General features: G+C 37.9%; 1 protein-coding gene, 1 long non-coding RNA gene and 1 other non-coding gene across 3 annotated transcripts; all 3 read right to left on the bottom strand.

The window, feature by feature from the left end:
* Positions 1-1,610: 1,610 nt before the first annotated feature.
* On the bottom strand, positions 1,611-10,429 carry dapk3 (death-associated protein kinase 3). Its single transcript, XM_044368560.1, has 9 exons — positions 10,326-10,429; positions 8,609-8,715; positions 5,726-6,086; positions 4,701-4,830; positions 4,499-4,547; positions 4,367-4,393; positions 4,121-4,273; positions 3,982-4,027; positions 1,611-3,201 (listed from the first exon to the last, which is right to left on the bottom strand). Exons 2-9 carry the CDS (start codon positions 8,668-8,670, stop codon positions 2,665-2,667), a joined length of 1,365 nt encoding a protein of 454 aa, XP_044224495.1. The 5' UTR covers positions 8,671-8,715; positions 10,326-10,429; the 3' UTR covers positions 1,611-2,664.
* A 2,325-nt stretch (positions 10,430-12,754) lies between these two features.
* Positions 12,755-12,826, bottom strand: trnae-cuc. The gene has a single exon. It is a non-coding gene; the product is annotated as a tRNA-Glu (tRNA).
* Positions 12,827-14,510: 1,684 nt separating this feature from the next.
* LOC122994185 lies at positions 14,511-14,964 on the bottom strand. Its single transcript, XR_006406527.1, has 2 exons — positions 14,845-14,964; positions 14,511-14,765 (listed from the first exon to the last, which is right to left on the bottom strand). It is a non-coding gene; the product is annotated as an uncharacterized LOC122994185 (long non-coding RNA).
* Between the last annotated feature and the right edge of the window lie 5,782 nt (positions 14,965-20,746).

The raw sequence follows: 20,746 nt of genomic DNA on the forward strand, positions 1-20,746 counted from the left end.
TTTTGCTATTGCACAAGTCATTTGATCTGAAATGTGTAAAATAGATTAAAGTTCAGGCATTAAACTGACTAAGCACTGCTTTAAGTACAGTTCTGCAGGAGGCAAAGCACAGATATGAGTCAGGTCGCTGCGGCAGAAATAAACCTCTCAGCAGAATTAGTTCAAAACCTTTTTTTTTTTTTTTTAAATCACTCATCCTGAGCGTCAACAGTCAGGTTCAGACTGAGCTGCGTCTTTAACTGCGTCTTTATTCCATCTCTTCACAGAGATTTGAAACACTTAAGATACCAACAAAAGAAGTGTGTCTTGCATTATTACTTAATTCCTGTGTTTTTGTTGGGCAAGATGTAGCATTAAGAGCTTTATTATTTCATTGTCCTTGATACGGTGCTTATGTTTCCTATTCCTAAATTAAGTTATATATATATATATATATACTGTATATTTGTATTTATTCCAGCATAGAAGGACATGTTGGTCTCTGGGCAATCTGCCATGTGTAGCATCGGATTTAATGGGAACTTGGTGACAGGTGGAGCGTCTGCAGGGGTCCAACATCAATTATGTTTATCTGGCTGTGCATACAGATTATTTGGTAGTCGTCTTCTTTGACCTTCAAGCAGCTCCACAGCTTTGTTCAACTGTCTTTAACTGCCTTGAGCTGCCAAGCAAGAGCCCAGCAAATGTTATTCATCCATTTACAACAACCGGACTTTCCTTCCGAAATTTGTTTCAACCTTCTGGAGACTTTCAGGCCTTTTGGGTTTTCAGTGTGAGAGATTCAAACTAGAACCACCACCAGAGGGCATCATGGGTATTTTTGCTTTAGGACTATACTTTATGCCCCCCCTGCTGCTGTACTCAGAACAAAGCGACCCAATCACATTTCTGAGCAAACATATGACTGCGGATGTGAAAGTAGTGTTTTGTTTGTTGTTTTTCCTGTATACAACCTTACGTAGACTGACGGAGGAGATGGAGGAAGCATTCAGGTATCAGGAGCAATGTGAGAATATAAAGATATCGTATACTTACATCAGTATAAGTTCAGAGGTGTTATTATCAAAGTTTATGTACAGTTAAGTACTGTATCAAAAGTAAGAGTATTCATCATGCAGAAAAATTGTTCATATCATTGTTATATAATTAAATAGATTTATTATTAAATCTATTCTTCTCATCTGCTAAATGAAATTGTAAATTATGACTGATGCATTAACATTACAGATGCATTTTGATGTTCTTACTGGTCGAGGTTGAGCTAATTTTTACTACCCTATATACTGTTAGCAGTTTAATCTGTAACAACGCATCACATTTTAAAAACTGATCATGTTTCAAACAACTGTTAAACAATTGTAGAGGAGTAAAAAGTACAATATTTCCTTCTGAAATGATTTAGCAGAAGCATAAAAGAGCTTAAAATGGTCATAATCAAGTACAAGTACCTCAAAATTGTACAGTACTTGAGTGAATGTAGTTACATGTCATCACAGGCTAAAAGGAGACAGATCACCAACCTAAAATAATAATCTTATTATGAGACAAAGTAGAGATTAAGTGAGATTAGTTCCCATTAGCACAAAAACAAAAACACGAGTACAACGTGGTTACAGTCGTAACTTTATTTGAAACCAGTGGAGACAGTTCTTGCTTACACCTAAGAGACTGATTAAAATATATTTTTGGAACACTGCTATAATCATTTAAGTGCAAACGAGTACATTTTTCTACTGAAAAATACTAGAGAATATACCGTCTATGCTATAAATGGGGAATGTGTCGTCTGGATGTAAAAACGTATCGATGGAATGTTTCAAGTGTGCAAAGATGGGAGTGAAAACAGAAACACTAACAGATTTACAGCATATAGAGGAAGTTTCCATGCACACTATTTGGTTAACAAGGCTACTGTGCAAAAGTTTAAGACATTGAGCAATATCAATGTGATAGAAATGTCATTAACTCGATGACAGGTGAGTGTTCGCAGAGGCAATAAGGTCGGATCAGTTTTACAGGCACTGCAAAGATGAGTTTATACAATCCTAAATCTTTCTTCTACACCGTAGGTTTATGTTTATTGCATCCAGAGAATTTTTTTTTAAATGTCAGCTGCAATCAAATCTGAAATATATGTAACCAAAACACATAAATACCCCTGAATTCTGTGCAAACCTGACACTTTAAACTGGATATCGTGAAGCTTTCACACGTAACTGGCCGATTAACCTGAGGCATGAGCATATGAGGAGACGTCTATGGCTTTTACAGCATAAAGGAAAATCATTATTTTGCAGGAAAAAAAAAAAAATCAGGCTAAAAGAAATAAATGCTGCCAATATGGTTTAAAAAGAATTTTGTTCACTAGTATGTATGAAAAATGTCAAATTACAGTACTTAAAAAGGTGAAAATTATAAATTAATTAAAAAAAAAAACACACAGGATGAGCCTTTTCATGGGGGAATGGGTTCAATATATTGCCTCTCTGCTTCTTGCTGGTTCTCTTAAGCGTGACATAAAAAAAAGGTGGAACATTTTTCCCCGACGGGCAGCAGCGTAGCTTATGATGACAACTGACCCACGTAAACTCCACACACACGCGGAGAAGACGGGCAGGAGGGTACTTGAGAATGAAAATGTTTTTGTTGGGAGGTCGGCCCGGCTCAGGGCATGCTGCCAGAGCTGAGGCCGCCCTTCTCTGCAGATATGGACTTGACCAGCTCCTCCACCCAGCGGACCTCGGACGCCACCTGCTCAGCCAGCACCTCGTAGCGGTTCTCCAGGCGCCCAAACTTGCGCTTGAGGATGTTGGCGGCCTGCATGGTGAGCCGGGCTTCCTCCTGGCTCTTCTTGCGCTGGGTTTGGGTGCGCTGCAGGTCTTGGCGGATGTGGCTCAGGTCGCTGGAGATGCTTTGGTTCTCCTCTTTGTACCAGCCCTCCTTCTCTTCGTATATGGACAGCAGAGCCGCTACGTCCTCCCGGCACGAGCGCTGGTTGCGCTCCAGATCCTTCAGGCCTTCCTCTGCCGCCGCGATCTCCTCGAGCACCTGAGAGAAGCGTTCGAAGTTGACGTAGGTGTTGTTGGGTGGCATGCTGGAGTGGGACTTGATCGTGTACTCCTTCAGACGAGTGGTCTTCAGGCGCCGGCGCTCAGGCTTGTGGTCTCTGTCTTCCTGGCGCACGTTCCTCCTCTTAATGACCTGGAGAGGGAAAAGTGAAAAGGTCTGAAATGAGGATGGTAATTTGATAATAAAAGAAAAAGGAGAGTCAGTTTAAGGTGCACGAATATTGTTGCTTGTGTATTAACTTTACTCTTTTCTACTGATGTGTGAGTTCAACTTCAGTTCACATAGTTTTACGGCAGTTAACAAAAATGGATTGCAACACAGACTTCAGATAACTTAAAATTTACGTTTCTTGACGTTTTTTACCATTTATGGCCATATTCATGTGTGACTAAGGAGCGTTTGATAAATGAACACACATGATCACATCTATTTTCATCTATTTTAATAAAACTGCCTACTGTAGGTTGTCAGGTTCATTTTCATCACTTGTTAATGGTCTTTCTCTCCCATTTATATTAATAATAATAATAATTATAATTAATATTCTAAATACAGACTAAGTTAAGTTATAGCATACATAAAGATGGTGAAAATGAACAAAGTAGAAACTTAAGTGACACATGGCAGTTAGTGTTGACTTTTCACTCAAACTCGGGTTCAGCTGGTGCAACAAGCAGCTGAATGTTTTTTTTCCCCCACAAAGTTTTGTTTATTGAAATTTTCAGGGCGTACATGACTCAGTCGTTCAGTTTCTAAATTTCAATGTCCATTTCAGGACAGGTACACTGGTAAATACCTCACTACATGGAGAGATAGATAGTAATAGTGATAATAAAAATCTAAGCAAAAAAATAATTACAAGCAGATGAATGTTAACACATCATGAGATACAAATACAATATAAAAACCCACCTTAATCCAGGGGTGTTCAAGACTGTCATCAATCGTCATTCTCTTCCTGCAAAAAAGAAAAAAAAAGTCACAAGTCAGAAAATGACTGACAGACATTTGTTTGTTTACTTTTGGCATAAAATCTGAAAATATTTCCTACTTTGGATCCTTGACCAACAGACGTCGTATGAAGTCCTTGGCAAGCTCACTGGTGTTGCTGAAATACTCTTCATCGAAATCATAGTTGACAGCTGAGATGTTAGTCAGGGTCTCCTGCTTGGTCTCACCCAGAAATGGAGAAGCACCGCTCAACCTAACACAGATAAAAAAAGATTTACTTTAGATGACACATGAAAGAGGACTGGAGTGATTTATGTTTCTTTAATGTCTCTGCAACTTTACTCACAGAATGTATGTGATTACGCCGATGCTCCTGCAGAGAAGAGAGGAAGCCAGACATGAGTTGAAACGCTCACACGGGTCAGAATAAAGCTTTAGATGGAAAAGAAATAAATAAACAAACACGTTGACATCTTACCACATGTCCGCCTCCAGTCCAAGTGGCTCGTAGTTAACTATTTCTGGCGCTGTAAAGCACAGAGGAATGAACGTTTAATTCAAGCCAGATGTGGAGATCTGAAACACGCCATTTACAAACGTTTAACGTGGGCACACGCTAGCAGAAAAAAAGCTGTTTACTGTGTGAAATGAACATTTGGGAGGCAGCGGCAGGTTCTCACCGACGAACTCCGGCGTTCCGAAGATGTTCTTGAACTCGTTTCCTGCTTTAATCTGATGAGCGATCCCAAAATCGATCAGCTTGATCCTGGGGTTGGGGACGTTCTTGTCCAGCAGCATGATATTCTCAGGCTGAAAGATGATAACAGTATAGAAATACATCACCGAGAGAAGGACGAAAGGTTTTGTTTAATACTCAGAGAGAGCCAAGAAACAGAAAGTGCACCGGTTATCTCTTCATCATAGACTGACATTCACACAACCTCTTAGAGGTTCTGTACCGTGAACGTTTCTAATATTGTTCAGCTGAAATACTGTCAGTCTTGATGTCTCGTCACATACTGGGTAACGTTACTTGACAGCTGTGGGAACTTTTGTTTAAGCCTTATGAGACCCTGGTTACATTGCTGGTGAAGAGAGATCAGCCATATACTAAAACGTTAGGAATAGTGAAACCGTTTGATGAGAACTATTCAATGTTTGGGATTTTGGTTATTGGAGTATCTTTACTTTTATGTTCTTTTACTCCCAACGTCACGCACCCTGCACTGCAATGTTGTGTGAGACTTCAAAAATGACCCAAAACTGCACTGAGGGACAAACTAGATGACTTTGGGAAGACCTGGCCCCTCTTCCTTGTGGCTCACTTGATAGAGTCTCGTTCTTCATACTTTATCCAACAGAAAATTAATCAGCCATTAATAATATTAATAAAAAAATAATAATTGGCTGCTTTTTTTGTCTAAACTTAACATTTGGGGTTTTTGAACTGCTGCTCTAATTTTCTCACTTAGACATTTTTCAATGTTTTCTGATGTTTTCTTCAGCAAACGACTAATCGATTAATAAAGGAAATCAATCAGTGATGAAAATAGTTGCTGCCCCGTACTGTACAGTACATCCCTCCACATTCAGAGCACATACATGCCAGATACTTACAGCACTGCATGATTTTAACACCTACACTGAACCTCTCGCCAACATGTCAACTACGCCCGTCGGCTCAGAGCCTCACAGATTTACTGACCTTGAGGTCAAAGTGAGCGATGCGTTTGGAGTGTAGATACTGAACGCCGTCCAGGATCTGTTTGAGAAACTGCGTGGCCTCCTCCTCGGTCAGAGATTCCTTCTCGGCCAGAAAGTCAAACAGCTCTCCTCCGGACACCAGCTCCAGGATCAGGATCACGTCGGTCTTGTTTTCAAAGATGTCGTGCAGGGTGATGATGTTGCTGTGCTGGATCTCCCGCAGGATGTTGACCTCTCGCTCGATCTCCTCGCGGCTCACCCCCCGACGACTGGACGACAGCCTCCGCTTCTTGATGAACTTGGCCGCGTACTCGATGCTCGTGCTCTTCTCCTTACACTTACGGACGATAGCAAACTGTCCACTGCAGGGAGGAAAGGAAAAATGAGATGAACATTGACTGTTGCATCACAGTTTACTTTACTTTTTGTGTTTTTTTTCCAGCTTCATGTCATTAACTAACTATATTAAGAAATCACTTTAGCCTACAGCGACTTGTGATGGACAGTGATCAATACTTTTACCATTTTATAGACTAAATCAGTGCTTCCCAACCTTTTTGGCTTGTGACCCCTTAAAAAGAATAAACTTCTACATGTGAATCTTCGTCACAGGACTCAGTTTAGACACGTGGTTCAACCAAATACTGAGTTTACTTTCCCAGATTGTTTCATTTGAAGGATTTTAAGAGGCCTGAAGATGTGAAAGTTATTTCACAACAAAAAAAAGCAAAAATTTGATAAAAGTAGGACAAATTAAACATAAATAATTTTCTTTACCCCTTTAATTATCACTATAATTAAATCATAAAAAACTAATTTTCTTAAAACAAGTGAAAAACATCTGCCAGGACAGTGAGAATATTTCAACTTGTTTCCAGTAGAAATCAACTTGTTTCAAGAATTTTCTATAATTGATTGTCTATATTGTGAAATAAGAAAGAAGATGGTCGGTTGGCTTGTAAACTCGAATCATGAAAATACTTGAAACAAATTGATTTAAAGGGGAAAAAAGTAGAAGTGTTCTCACTGCACTGACAAACTCTTTGCCAGGTTGATAACCACTGGAATAAATGACGAATTAATGAAAATAATAATTATAGGAATAATTGGTAATGTAAGTTTGACAAGCTTGAAAAGTGATATGAGGTACTGAAGCTGCTGAAAGCAACACTGAACATGGCTGACATAGAAATACTTTGTATTACTGTAAATAAAGATAATGGAAATATGTGCAGTTTTTTTGCCAAAAAAAGACCAAACAGGAAACTACAGTCTGTGGTTTAAAAAGAAATGAATAAATAACATTACTGACGAGAACAATAAGACCAGTGTGCAGAGGAGGAGACGACATTTCACAGTGTGACTGAAGAGAATTTAATGTTGATCTATTTAATGTCTGCATACTTTTCTTTGCCCTCGCCGCACCACAGCAGAGGTGGAAAGGCACATTGAGAGGCTGTGATGTCATGCTTTCACTGCATTACTGCAGACAAAATACCCAAAGTTGAGAGTTGGGTTTAGTCTGCTAAAACTTGATGACTCATTCACTATCTATTGAGCTCAGTGTAATAGGACGGAAAGAGATATTTAATACGTTGCTGACACGCTTAAATATTTTGGCCCCGTTCAGATGTAAAGTTTTGGAGGGATTGCAGCTCGTATCTGGCATCAGAAAGCATCTGAAACACATTAAAGCCTGAACAATACAGGACTTTAGAGGCTGATACATCGGCTTATACAACAGAATGATGCATCAACCGATATTCATTTTCTTTACACAAGCCAAAGCATAAATAACCATTTACATAAGGTTCCCTTGAGTTGATTTTTTTTATCAATTGCAACCAATTTGTTTTTGCTATTTTGTAAGAGAATTTAGTACATTTTGTGTGTTATCCCTGTCCTTTGTCTGTCCTTGGTTATTGTGTAAGTTTCCACTTTTGTCACATCTGTGACGTCTTTACTATTCTGTAGTTTTGCACCAATAAAAAAAAAAAACAATTGTGACCAAAATATGTACTGGACAGGACATTTTGCAGTTAAAAAAAATACACCTGAGACTGATTTCTGGTGGAAAAACTACAGAATGGTGACACTGTTTGAAAACATATCTTTGGCATTTTGTTTCTTCAATTTCCTGTCATTCATCGGTTGACATAAACACAGATATATCTGCAATATATCAGTTAGGCTCTGAAAAAGCATCTTCAGTAGCTTGGTGTGATCTGATTATACACATTTGTTTTAATTTGTGGAAAACTACATGCACTGATAACCAGAAAAAACATATTTAATACATATTTGTACTCGTCTATACAACTCAAAACAGACAGCTGAAGAGGCCTTTCTTCAGGAACATCCTTAAAAAAACCTGTCTGGGTTGTAAATACTAAATTATTTATGTGCCGTCATGTAGGCATTTGTATTCACACAACACTACATATGTGAACATGTGCGTCTCTATCCATCTCAAAATGAGATGGATAAATCAGGTGCATTCACACCAAGGCTGCAACTAATGATTATTTTCATTACCGATTAATCTGATCATTATTTTCTCTATTGATCTGTTAGTTGTTCGGTCTATAAAGTGAGAAAAAAAATGGAAAAAAATGTCTGTGACAATTCCCTAGAGCCTAAGAAGACATCCTCAAAAGTCTGTTTTTGTCCAATCAATAGCGAAACCCCAAAATATTCAGTTTACAACGCTATAAAAACATTCTGTCGATTGACTGATTGATTAATCAACTAATCATTTTAGCCCTAATTCACACTTAAATTTAGAGCTGAGCTGCAGTGATCAGAACAACTAGAACTATGTTAGAGCAAGTGATGAGATGTGTTTCATCAAAAGAGGAAAAGACAAGAAACATGCAGCACGTACCTGCCCAGCTCCTCTCCCATCTCATAATACAGCTCAACATCCTCTTGCCTGAAGCCAGCCATGGTGAGCTGACCAGAATGATGATGGGGGTGTTGCTTTGAGTTTTACTGGAGTGAAAAAGTTAAAGAGAAAAGTATAAACCCAACGGGAGCTGGCAATGGATATGACAGACAGCACGGTTAACAAAACAAAAAACATGTTGGTAAAGTAGATCTGGTCAACAACACAACTCAGAGTATCAGCCATTCAGTAGAGGAAGAGGTGTAGATAGAAATACTGTCATACTGTTGTACTTAACAGTAGTTGTAGTTGTAGAAGAAGTACTAGTGCTAGAGCAGTGGTGGAAAGTAACTAAGTACATTTATTCAAGTCCTGTACTTAAGTACAATCTTGAGGTACTTGTACTTTACTTGAGTATTTCCATTTGATGCTACTTTATACTTCCACTCTGCTACATTTCAGAGGGAAATATTGTAATTTCTACTCCACTACATTTATTTGACAGCTTTACTTTTCAGATGAAGATTAGAGGAAAAAGTCCAAAAACTGACAAAAGATTTGTGTATCAGAACTTTGTTTTTTCTTCTTTCATCTCCCATTAATCATCTCACGACCCCTCAGATTTATCTGGTGACCCTTTGGAGGGGCCCAACCCCTAGGTTGGGAACCACTGGACTAAACTAGCTAACCGCATATAAAGTAGTTCAAACAGTAACATGCTGCTTACACACTGATGCATCACTATTAATAATCTAATGATGTCATACATAATAATATATCAGTCAGTCAGAGGGACGAAATGTACTTTTACTTTAATACTTACAATACAAGTACATTTTGCTGCTAATACTTATGTACTTTTGGTTAAGTAGGACTTTTCATGCAGGACTTTTACTTGTAATGGCGGATTTTTACATTGCTGTATTGGTACTTTTACTTAAGTAAAAGATCTGAAAACTTCTTCCACCACTGTACTAGAGTAAATGTACTTAGTTACATTCCACCACTGCAGCCATTAAACTGTATGTTATCATTTCCCACCTAAATACTTTAATTCACCTTTATGTACCTGAGCTTTTTTCCTCCTTATTTGGCCCGAGTCAACGCAGTTTTTAGAGAGTTTTTGGCTGATGTCAGAGCTGCATACCAGTCCTACTGACATCATCTCCTTCCCTGGAACAGCTATCTCTGACTCAATTAAAGGGACTGGGGATCAGCTACACCACCGAGTATCTGTCTTTTTACCCCTTTAAATCTTATTTAATGTGATTGATCTATTAAATAAACACGGTTAACACAATACAACGTCTGATTCCAGGCGATAACAAACCGGTGAGAGTTGTAAACGATGCTGAATAGCGATTCTGCCGTTAGTGTGAACTTACAAGCAGGCGGCAGAGACATTTTTCAGCGGGATAACATCGGTAAAAACAGCATGAAAGAAAAAACTCAAAGCCACAAACACGAAATGAAACTCGCACTACAAGTACACCGTATGAATTTATCCGAGATTGAAGGGATACGAACAAATTAAAAGGCTATTCAAGCGACGGAAGACAGCTAGCTTAGCTTAGCTTGTTAACGAGCTGTATAAACACCGGCTCTCTCTGTTGGTGACAGTGCAGTGAAAACGTACAATTAACAGCACTGGAGTACTGTCAGAAAAGTGTACGTGTGACTACATTAATTATTATATTACTATAACGGATATACTTACATTGTGGTGCTTACAAGTGCCGCATTCCTCTCCAGAGTAGCTGTGTCTGCCTGCTGTGAAGCTAGCCGCTGTAAACACAGAACTTCCGGAATTGTGCTCCACAATAACCAACTGCATGTACAGTATGTGATGTTTTGTTTTCCTAGGATGGTGAAGTCATGACTCGCCCTACTCTGCCTCTGATTGGCTTACCCTGATATTCTTACCCCAATTCTAACCAATCCAACCAACGAAGGCTACGCGTACTATCCAATCAGAGGCAGAGTAGGGCGGGCCATGACATCGCCATCCTAGGAAATAAAATTGGCGTACAGTATACTGATGTAAAAAGCAGCGGTAGAAGAAGTACTCAGATCCTTTACTGAAGTAAAAGTACAAATACAGCAATACAACAAAACTCCATTACAAATAAAAGGTCCTGCACGAAAGGTCAGACTTAAACAATAGTACATAAATATTAGCAGTAAAATGTACTTAAAATATTGAAGTAAAAGTAGTGATTTGGTCTCTCTGATTGATATGTTATTATATATGACGTTCATTAATTCATCCAATTATTAATGTAACCTAACTATTTATTAAAAAAGATTGAAAATTGGAGACTAATTATGCCTGTAAGGAATTTACAAGCCTGCAATTTTCAATCAGCCAATTTTCACATCACCCTATTTTAAAATAACCATCAGTGACTGTCCCATTTTACCTGAACATGTCGTCGGAGTGAGGTAGGGGTTCTTGATGTGTTTAAAGGTGCGAAGTTTGTAAAGTATTTTACTCGGCAACATATTTTTTTATAGAAATATAGCAGAGATCCATGTCGAGATCCATAACAAGTTCTCAAAGTGACACTTACGGTAGTCTTCAAAGTTTTAGGTGGTTTTCTTGGTTATCTACCAAAAAGTGTCCCACATTACCTGACGTCACCCGGTATGTTTGTCAATCACGTATAAAACACTTTGAATTGCATTTGACTTGTATAAAAGGTGCTATATAAATAAAGTTTGATTGATTGATTGATTGACTGACTGACTGACTGACTCACTGACTGACTGACTGACTGACTGACTGACTGACTGACTGATTGATTGATTGATTGATTGATTGATTGATTGATTGATTGATTGATTGATTGATTGATTGAATACAGAAAAAAAAAATCTACACTGTTATTCTGAAGTCAAAAATCGCTCCAGTTCCGGTGTTGACGTTTATGACTTGACCCAGGTAAATACTGGGCAGAAGGACGCACATATGGGGTGACGTCATGCTGAGTGAATCTACCAGCTACTGTACGTCAGTGAATAACAAGCTCGAGCACGCAACAGGTGAAAAGATTAAAGAGGGGCTGAGGTGATGCAGACAGATCAGAGTCACAACAGAGCAAAACACTGAATGCCACATTTGAAACTTATTGAATAAACAGGATAGTCAAAAATCACTTAAATATTCAACTTTTTTTTTCCTTTTTTGACTTATAAGTGAGTTTATGTTTGGTAGGATGTAAACCAAAAGCCTTTAAATGTCAGAAAATACGATATGTACAAACAAAATGTATGATGGGATAAACACACTAAATTATTCAGAAATCACAAGAATCTGCAGCATCCAACCTAAACTTTGATGGATAATTGGATAATCCTAGAAGAAGAGTTATCATAAGACAACATTTATCATCATGTGACAATAGGTTATTTTTCACCAGCTCCACCATCTATCTATCTAGTTTATGTAGGCCTTTAGGTTTTTAAAATATAAATGAAACTTGGTTCAGGGAAGGGTGTCACAAGGCGTTGTAACCGTCCCAGTATCACCAGCCATGTTTTCACCTCATGTGAACTAGCTTGACTGCTAGTTTGACACTGTTAGCCATTTCTATTTGTAGCTTACAAAACAGTGATTCTAATAATACTTGTTTGGATTCCTAGACTTTTGATCTCAGAACAGTATCCAAAAAATATATGATATGAAAGAAAAATTAAATTTTTACCTCAAAAAAACACTTTTGCTAGTAACTTTCAAGTTTCAAATGTGGCTCATTTTTTGTAAGCAAGAAGACAATCTAACTGAGCATGTGCAGAGTGAATGTAATCACTGTAGCTTGTTTCTGATTGGAAGAATTCAAGGTGTTATAACTGTCCCTGGTCTCCCCTACACAGAAACACTCCATTTTCAGCAGATTAATGTAAAAACAAACTTCTAGTGTCAAACTCTGCACATCCATCATTCTGCACAGAGAAGCTCAAACATCCAACTGAAGGAACAAGAAGAAACACATATTTTTGAGTGGAGGGAGACTTTAACAAAACACCTGGTGATCTGTGTAACGGTATGACTAGGATATCAAAGTTCAGTTTACGGTAATTCATGTGAATGATATGTGTTAAGGCGGAAAGTGCAGCAATGTGTATGAGTGGCCAATGAAAAGTAAGTTCCCTGACCGGGAATCGAACCCGGGCCGCGGCGGTGAGAGCGCCGAATCCTAACCACTAGACCACCAGGGACTGTACCATCTAAAAGATGTCCCACAGATTCACAGTAACGAATGACATATTGTGTACATCAGATCTATACGTGTATTGAATTGTTCATTTCCTGCTTACAAAGCTGCTGCTTGAAAAAGCAAAAAAGCCGCATTGATTAGCGGTTATTACACCAAACCTTGACTGTACAGCATGCTGTAATTACAGTGAATACAGAGGTTGGAGACAAGAGTTGTTCCTGGTTGCAGGGACTGGACATGATGTAAATAACCTACCACCCTGTAAATTATTGTATACAGTACCTGTAAGGCAGATCAGCTCAGTTGAAGACCGGTTAAGTAAATCATTATCATGTATTGGGTTTGCTCCAAAGATCTGTTACTTACTGTATGAACAATTGTGTGACTCTTTGATCAAAGTAAATAATAAAGAAAACAATGGATGAGACATCTGATGATGGGAAATCCTGTTTGAGTATCCTAATCTTTATTATTGATCCTAATCCTAATCTTCTCGCTCTTTATTATTCCACCTACTTCTTTTTATTATGTGATTGCTGGAAGCATCCCTTGGACATCCCATTTCCTACAGACCTCTCTCACACTTTAAAACGTTCACAACCCTTTGAATTTTCAAAGCTGTACTCTGTGTTGTGACACCTTACGTACTTTTAGAGCAATCTAAGTCTAAAGTGAGGGCTTTTACAGCAGTTTTCAGATCTCACCAGTGTGTCAAGTGATGAGGCGTCAGTGCAGAGCAGAGATTTTTTTAGACCAGTAAAATAAATCTAAACATGCTTCATTCCAACAGTTTTAACTCCTCAAGCACATATCATACCTTAACATGCTGCCACAAGCCTCCTCGCTCTCAGAATGTAAATATATTTCCCAGAAGAGTTAGTTTTTGAGATCTAAACCTGAATTGATGTGAGAGCGCTGTCATGCTGTCATTGACTGCAATGCAATCTGCAGACTGTCTCTTCATTTCTTCAAACAGTATGAACACATATTGTACTTCCTCATGCTCAGCTAGTCCTGCTGCTACTAATAAGGTACAAATCTCTGAGGTAGAAGCTTTGTCTTAGGCAAATCAGTTTTTCCTCAACAAAATGTGAATTTGTGCTCTGAGTTTCTGGTTCTGCAGTTAAGGCCTGTTAATAGTCGGCTTTCTGTTAGATTACAAGGTTCTGTGCTCCTCATAACTCTTGCTCTTGTAAACAAAGTTGCTTAACATGTTTATTATGTACCATCATACAGAGCGTCTCCAGCGCCCTTTAATATTATAAGAACGTCAGAGCTGCAACCCTAATTTTTTTATGAGATTAAAAGTCTAAATATGAAAATCTGATCTTGATTACAGTTGTGGAAATACGCAACAGTCTTCACTGTAGATCTAATAATCTTCAGATATTCACTGCGTCTTTTCTGTCTGTCTCTCACAAACTTTACATGAAGCCCAATAGAACCACGCAGGTGTGTCCACTTTAATGATTACACCTCTCGTCTTTATAATGAGTATAATACTTCATACAAACATGAGCTTTACTCTGTGTTATGTTGTGTGTTGTCAGTGTTAACTGCTTTGTAAAGACTGAAGATCTTATCTATACATCATATTAATGCTCTGCTTATCTCTGGGGTTCAACATGTTGAAAGTTTTCAAATGGTGGTGTGTGTAGAAGTGTTGTGAGACACCAAGGCAGGGACAAAGTTAGAAAGATAGTTTATTGCTGGAAGACTGGAGCACAGGCTTGGGCAGGGAGCTAGAACCCAGGGGCTGAGAATAGGGTATAAACTGGACCAAGCAGGGCAGAGGGAATGCTGAGAAGAGTCAGGCAGAAGCTGGGGCAAAGCATGGCAGGAGAAATGCCAAGGGGAGCCAGGCAGAGTGTGCTGAGCTGCTGAGGAAGGCAGGTGAGGCAGGAGGACTGGAGACAGGACCAGAGTCAGGCTGAGGTTTTCTACAGGCACAGAGAAAGAGTTAGGCGAATGCCAGATACTGCCAGAACAGTAAGAAGTAAGGCTGGAAGCATGACTGACTGTATGAACAGAGTCTGTGATCTGACAGAGTGTTGAGGTAGGAACCAGGTATATGAAGCAGAGCAGGATGATGATGACAACGGGCAGCTGGTGACCTGACTCCGCACACCTGACTCTACTCCTGCAATCAAGCACACACACACACACACACACACACACACACACACAGAGGTAAAGGGAGGCGGATAAAAGCTGCCAGCTAGGGAGAAAGCATGTTACTGAGGTGCAGATGTAACAGAGGACATAAGATTACTAAACTTTGAAAAAATGAGTCCCAGTGAGGTAAGAGGAGCAAACCAGGAGGCTATTTTCTAAAAAACACACACGCACTGACAGAGAGACACCCACCCAAAAATTTGATTATTTTGTTTCAAAAAGTAGTTATAGTGTCAGAAGAAATAATTACTAACAAATTACCCAGCTAAATCATATAAACTCAATTAATCGTGCAATTCAAAGTGCTTTACAGATGACAGATCGATAATAAGAGAGGTAAGGAAGGAATGTAAACAGTACAAATGATTGGGAATAATATGATAGACTAATGCTGAGACTAATGCACATGTGGAAAAAAATAAAAACAATAAAATAGATCTAAAAAAGAAAAATCTGAATTAGATTGAAACGATCAAAGACAATGACAATTAAAATAGATGAGAGAGATTAAACATGAATACAATGAAAGAAATTATAAAATAGAATAAATAATGGAAACAAGATATTCTAATCAAAAGCCAGGCAGAAAAGGTGGTTTTAAGTTTTAAGACATGAACACTTTGAGCTGCATTCAGATCCTCAGACAGTCTGTTCCAACAGCCTTAAAGCTGTTTCACCACTTTGGAACAAGCAGAAGACTCCACAGGACATCAGGGACTGTACTGGTTCTGGTACATTGTGAGCAACAAATATGCTGGTGCAAGACCATGAAGAGCTTTAAAAGCAAGTAAAATAATTCATAAATCAATACGTTAACTGACAGGCAACAAATGTAAGGACTGTTTTCTCTGCTTCTGGTCCCAGTCAGCACTCAGGCAGCAGAGTTCTGACTTAACTGTGACTGATTTCTAACTTTTTTGGATCCATCAGATAAGATAAGCATTACAGAAGTCAAGCCTGCTGGATATTAAAGCGTGCATGAATCTATTTTCATCAGTCAGAGAGCAAAACGGTCACAATTTGATTATATGCTTGAGATGATAAAAAAGCAGCTTTGGTGACAAACCCCACGTGAGCTTTTAAGTAATTATAGTCAGCTGAATCCAATACATCTGAATGTCCACTCACTGTCTGGTATAAAGAGCCCCTTTCTCTTTCTTTCTTTCCTCTGTGTGCTTTCAGTTTTTTTTTTGCTCCATTTACACTTTGACTTATTTCTGACCATGCATGTAATTTGTGTGTTTAGCCAGCGTATACTATCCACAGTTTGTTTGTGTTTAGCGTTATGTTTTGTCATAGTTACATCACGTTACAGTATGTTTACTGCTTAAAACAAGTCAAGTCAGGTATTGTTGAGTTTCGTCATTTATTGATTTAGTCTGGAGTTAAACATTAGCTTCCTTTGGTCTGTTTCCACACTCAGCATGTTTCCTTAAGAGTCAAAGGGTGTGGCAACCAAACACTTCCTGCTTTTATGCTCTTGCTGATATCATCAGCAACGTAATGGGTTAAACCAAGTACGGGGGGGAGGGGGTTATTGTTGGTTAAATGTTTTGTTAATAACAAATGAAATCTGATACATTTAACAGCTCCCTCTGGAGACACAAAAGGCTTTATACTACTTTTTTTTCACATGCAGTAGAGCTCTCCACCACCTGGAAACACAGTCTGATGTGGAATATTGGTGGAGTTCCCCTTTAATCCACAATGTCCCGTATGGTGGTGATTTTAAAGTTCTTCTAGGAAGTTTGAACTCAGACTCAGATTTCTTTTGATGAATGATAAGAACTGAAGAAGCTAAAATGTCCTGACTTTTAGTTCCTAATATGAGTCAAGTTTAAAAACCGCTGGATCCTACACTTCCCATAATCCTCTTTGTTAGACCCTCCCTGCATGTTACTTGGCCACATCTTTCAAACTCCACACCTCTACTTTGTGACACAGGCTTTCTGTTTATGTGTTGTATCCATGCCAACCTGAGACAACCCTGATGACATCACAATGACATCATCAGGGTTATTTTCTCAGATAAAGCTTCTCCAGAGCCACATAAGTCATCATACAACAGGCTACTGTGTACTGGTACTAATCATGACAACTCAAGTGAAACAAGATCCCTTTTAGAAAAGCATTTGTTTAACTGAAATAATATTTAGACTTTTTTTTAATTCCTGTGTCCATGTTGATCTGATTAACAGAACTTTCAGTCAGCTGTGGTTACTGCAGCTCCACCCTCAGATTTCTTTGGCTGAAAATAACTGATAATGATGACAGCAAGCGGAAACACATAGCTTTGTAATGTCTCTATGGGTGTTGTTACAGATCTGTCCATGTTTTTGTTTTTTTTATATAGTCACATAATTTCAGCCACAATATTCTCCTCTAAAACCATGTATCTGAGGCATACTGTCATGATAGCAAATGTTTAAAGCCTTCAGTTTCCTTCAGTAGGTTACACAAGTGTCAGTACTGATTATTTTGTTTGGGAAAAAGAAATGTCTGTGATTAGTGTGACCTGCAAAGTCTCTGCTCATCACCAGCAGGCACAATCAGCCTCACAGCCAGAACACCTGCTCTCATCCATATGCTGTTAGCAACAGGTGTCACACTGAAGCCTCCACAGGTTGGATATTCATTTGTTCTCTGTCTCCAAGGATCATTTCAGTGAGAGCCAATAACTTGCCTTTGCAGCATTGGAAATTGATGCAATTTATAAATTAAACATTTGCTGTTGTTTTTTTATGTTTCTTTTGTTTTGTTCTTTTTCTCCTTCATTCATCTTTTCCTCTTTTGTTCTCCCATTGTTCCTTCCTTTACTCTTTTATTGCTTGAATTGTCTTCTGTGGTGGTAATTATTCCTGTCTTATTCTTTCCCTTCTCTAACTGACTATAATTCAGAGTGATGGACCTGAGATTTATTCATCAAATCTCTTTTGTGTGTGTGTGTGTGTGTGTGTGGGTGAGCAGCCTGTGTACAATCCAGCCTCATGTTTTCTCAAAGAATCCCCACCTGTCCTACATGTGTACACAAATAAATGCAGACATTAACAATATAGGCCTACTTGCATATATAAATACAGTAAAACATACTTTAAAGTCCCCCTTCACTCACTCTTCTTGTTTCTTCAGTTCTTCTGTATGTGCAGAGCTTGTATGTAAGTATTAATACTGTATGGACAGGTGTCCCATGTGGAAATACTTAACATATTAAAACATGATACCTATAGCATCACCATGTGGTCAGTTATTTACGTTTTGGTTAATAACTCATGAACCGTGAGATGTAGCAAAATATTTGCTCCTTGTGTTCCTTGGATAAGCTGATTTGACCGATATAGGCCACGCCCATTTGCACCTATAAAAAATTTCTGCCATTTTGGATTTTTTGGTAAACACATTTTATGCTTATTTTGGCACATATTTCATACAATTTTCATCAAACTTGGCACATACCATATTTAGATGACTCCGAACAAAATGTATGAATTTCATTTTTGGGATTGCTTTGTTTGTCTGTAATTGTTTACCAAAATTTTGAAGGCGTGGCCTGATGCACTTAAGGGCCATAACTCCATGACATTATAACATGATATTTCTACAGTTCTGTTGTCTTCTGTTGTCTAAAATAAAATGAAACCTGGTACACAAGTTCTCCATGAGAATGTGTGACATATTGAAGCATGGCACCAATAACCCTATTTGTGGCCATTAGTGAAACATCACAATACCACTTATTAACTGTCATATCTCTCAATGTAATATTCCATGGCAACCAAATGCAGTAAAGTTGTACAGATGGGGAAGCTGAACAACTCTGAAGGATTTGATACAATTTCATCAGTAGGTGGCGCTACAAGATTTAAAAAATTGCTGCAGCAGCTTGCAGTCTAGTCAGCTGGCAGCAATGCATGCATTTTCTTCAGGAAATACATATTATATTATTAATACAGTACAGTACAGTACATTAATACAGTGTATAAAGAAATTGACACAAGGTTTATTCAACTGAAAATAGTACACATATGGCATTCACCACAAATTATATAAATGCAATTAATACCAATGGATTTTTTTGTACATTTGAAGAGATCGGTGCCTCTATTCTACATTTACTCATGTACATGTACATACTCTGGACTGTCCGGCACTTAGAAATCATTAATTTTTAATTAATTTTTATTATTAATTAATTAATAATATCCAACAGATATTTCTGAAGTTCTAAAAAAGAAGTTTCTGCAAAACTGAACCACTGAACACATCTGAGAACTCTGACTTCTCCTTTTTAAAGGAGATGGATTATTTGGGCTTTTACAACAGCTAAACAGATACTGCTAAGACAAAGGAGGAAACACAATGTTTAAAAAAATGAGGAAAAGGGATAAAGCCTATATTTTTATGAACAATACAGCAATGGTTCAACAAGCTGTTTATGAGAGGTTAGCATACTCTAATTTAATTTTATATTGGTGATCTGCAGAATAAAATGTTTAATTTATTCTGGAGCTGTTAAAAGATTCAACAGAAGACAGAATCTTATCACAGACTAAATATATGATTATTTAATGTATTATTCTACATACTACCACTTCCTCCCCCAGAGCAAACAAACAAAACCTAAACAACAAACAAAATAAGACTAATCTTTCCTGTAATAAAGAATACAGACCCTTTAATCCTCAGTGCACAGAAAAGAAATTAAACAATATTGTTATGATTCATAATAACATAGCATTCTGTAGGAAATATCAGCAGGAAATAGTCTAAATTGCTGTTGTATTATTAAATATGTGAATTCATATTTGTTGTTGTGTTTAAATGTATCAGTATATGGCTGTAAATCATGTTATTTATGTCAAACATATTTTTCAAATGTAATTAAGCTCATTGCCTTTTTGAAAGTCTAGTTGGCCATGATATTATCAAGCTTTAAATGATGATATTATACCAAACCTGAACCTGAAATTTATTAACCTGTTTTGTAACATTTGTAATATTTTATATCATGAACTTGCCTCCATTTTTAAAAGCTCTGTCAGGTACGTCTAACTTTCTCACTTAAGACCAATCAAATGTTTAGTAAAAGTAGATTAATATATTATCTTGTTTCTGTAACATTGTTGCTTTTTTACAGCACCAATTTAATGTTAAAGATCCCCTCCAGCCATGTTTTAAGATGTATGTAAAATGCTCTACTTTGAATAATAGTTAATTATCTTGTTAAAATCCTTAAAATGACACCAGTTCCTTCCAGAATCTATAAATATGCAAATATATTTCATCTCAAAAGTTTTCCTGCTGGACACAAGATGTCTCCTACTTCACTGTGAAGTCCATTCTCAATGTTTGTGCACTGCAGGCTTCAAGTTTCCACATCACACTTAAGGAAGTTGAATATTGGACCAGGATTGGCTTCCAAACTAGTTGTGATGTCACAAATCATACTAATAGGTCCTCCATTTAACACCGGATTTTCAAGAGCACAGAGAAACTTTCCACTGTCATTAGATTAATGTGAAAACAGCCTTCTACTATCAAGCTCTGCACATATATAATTCCGCACAGTGAAGCTCGAACATCCAACTGAAGGAAGAAGAAGAAAAACATATTTTAAAGTGGAGGGATACCATTTTTTTGACTGACATGAATTTTAACCAATCAGAGACATGTTCACTCGCTCGTGACGATGATGGCCAATGAGAAAGCCGTACTGAAAATAAATGGGCGTGTCTATCCCGAACAGCTG

This window comes from Thunnus albacares, chromosome 12 (genome assembly GCF_914725855.1).
Source record: "Thunnus albacares chromosome 12, fThuAlb1.1, whole genome shotgun sequence".
In the NCBI taxonomy this organism is placed as follows: domain Eukaryota; kingdom Metazoa; phylum Chordata; class Actinopteri; order Scombriformes; family Scombridae; genus Thunnus; species Thunnus albacares.

What these genes read in the sequence shown, in the direction of transcription:
- dapk3 (XM_044368560.1), bottom strand. Translation starts at nt 8,670, where the DNA reads ATGGCTGGCTTCAGGCAAGAGGATGTTGAGCTGTATTATGAGATGGGA. An exon ending in TCGCTCACTTTGACCTCAAG is followed by an intron (nt 4,831 to 5,725) that starts GTCAGTAAATCT and finishes ATCATCTTTCAG; the next exon opens with CCTGAGAATATCATGCTGCT. An exon ending in GGCGTAATCACATACATTCT is followed by an intron (nt 4,274 to 4,366) that starts GTGAGTAAAGTT and finishes TATCTGTGTTAG; the next exon opens with GTTGAGCGGTGCTTCTCCAT.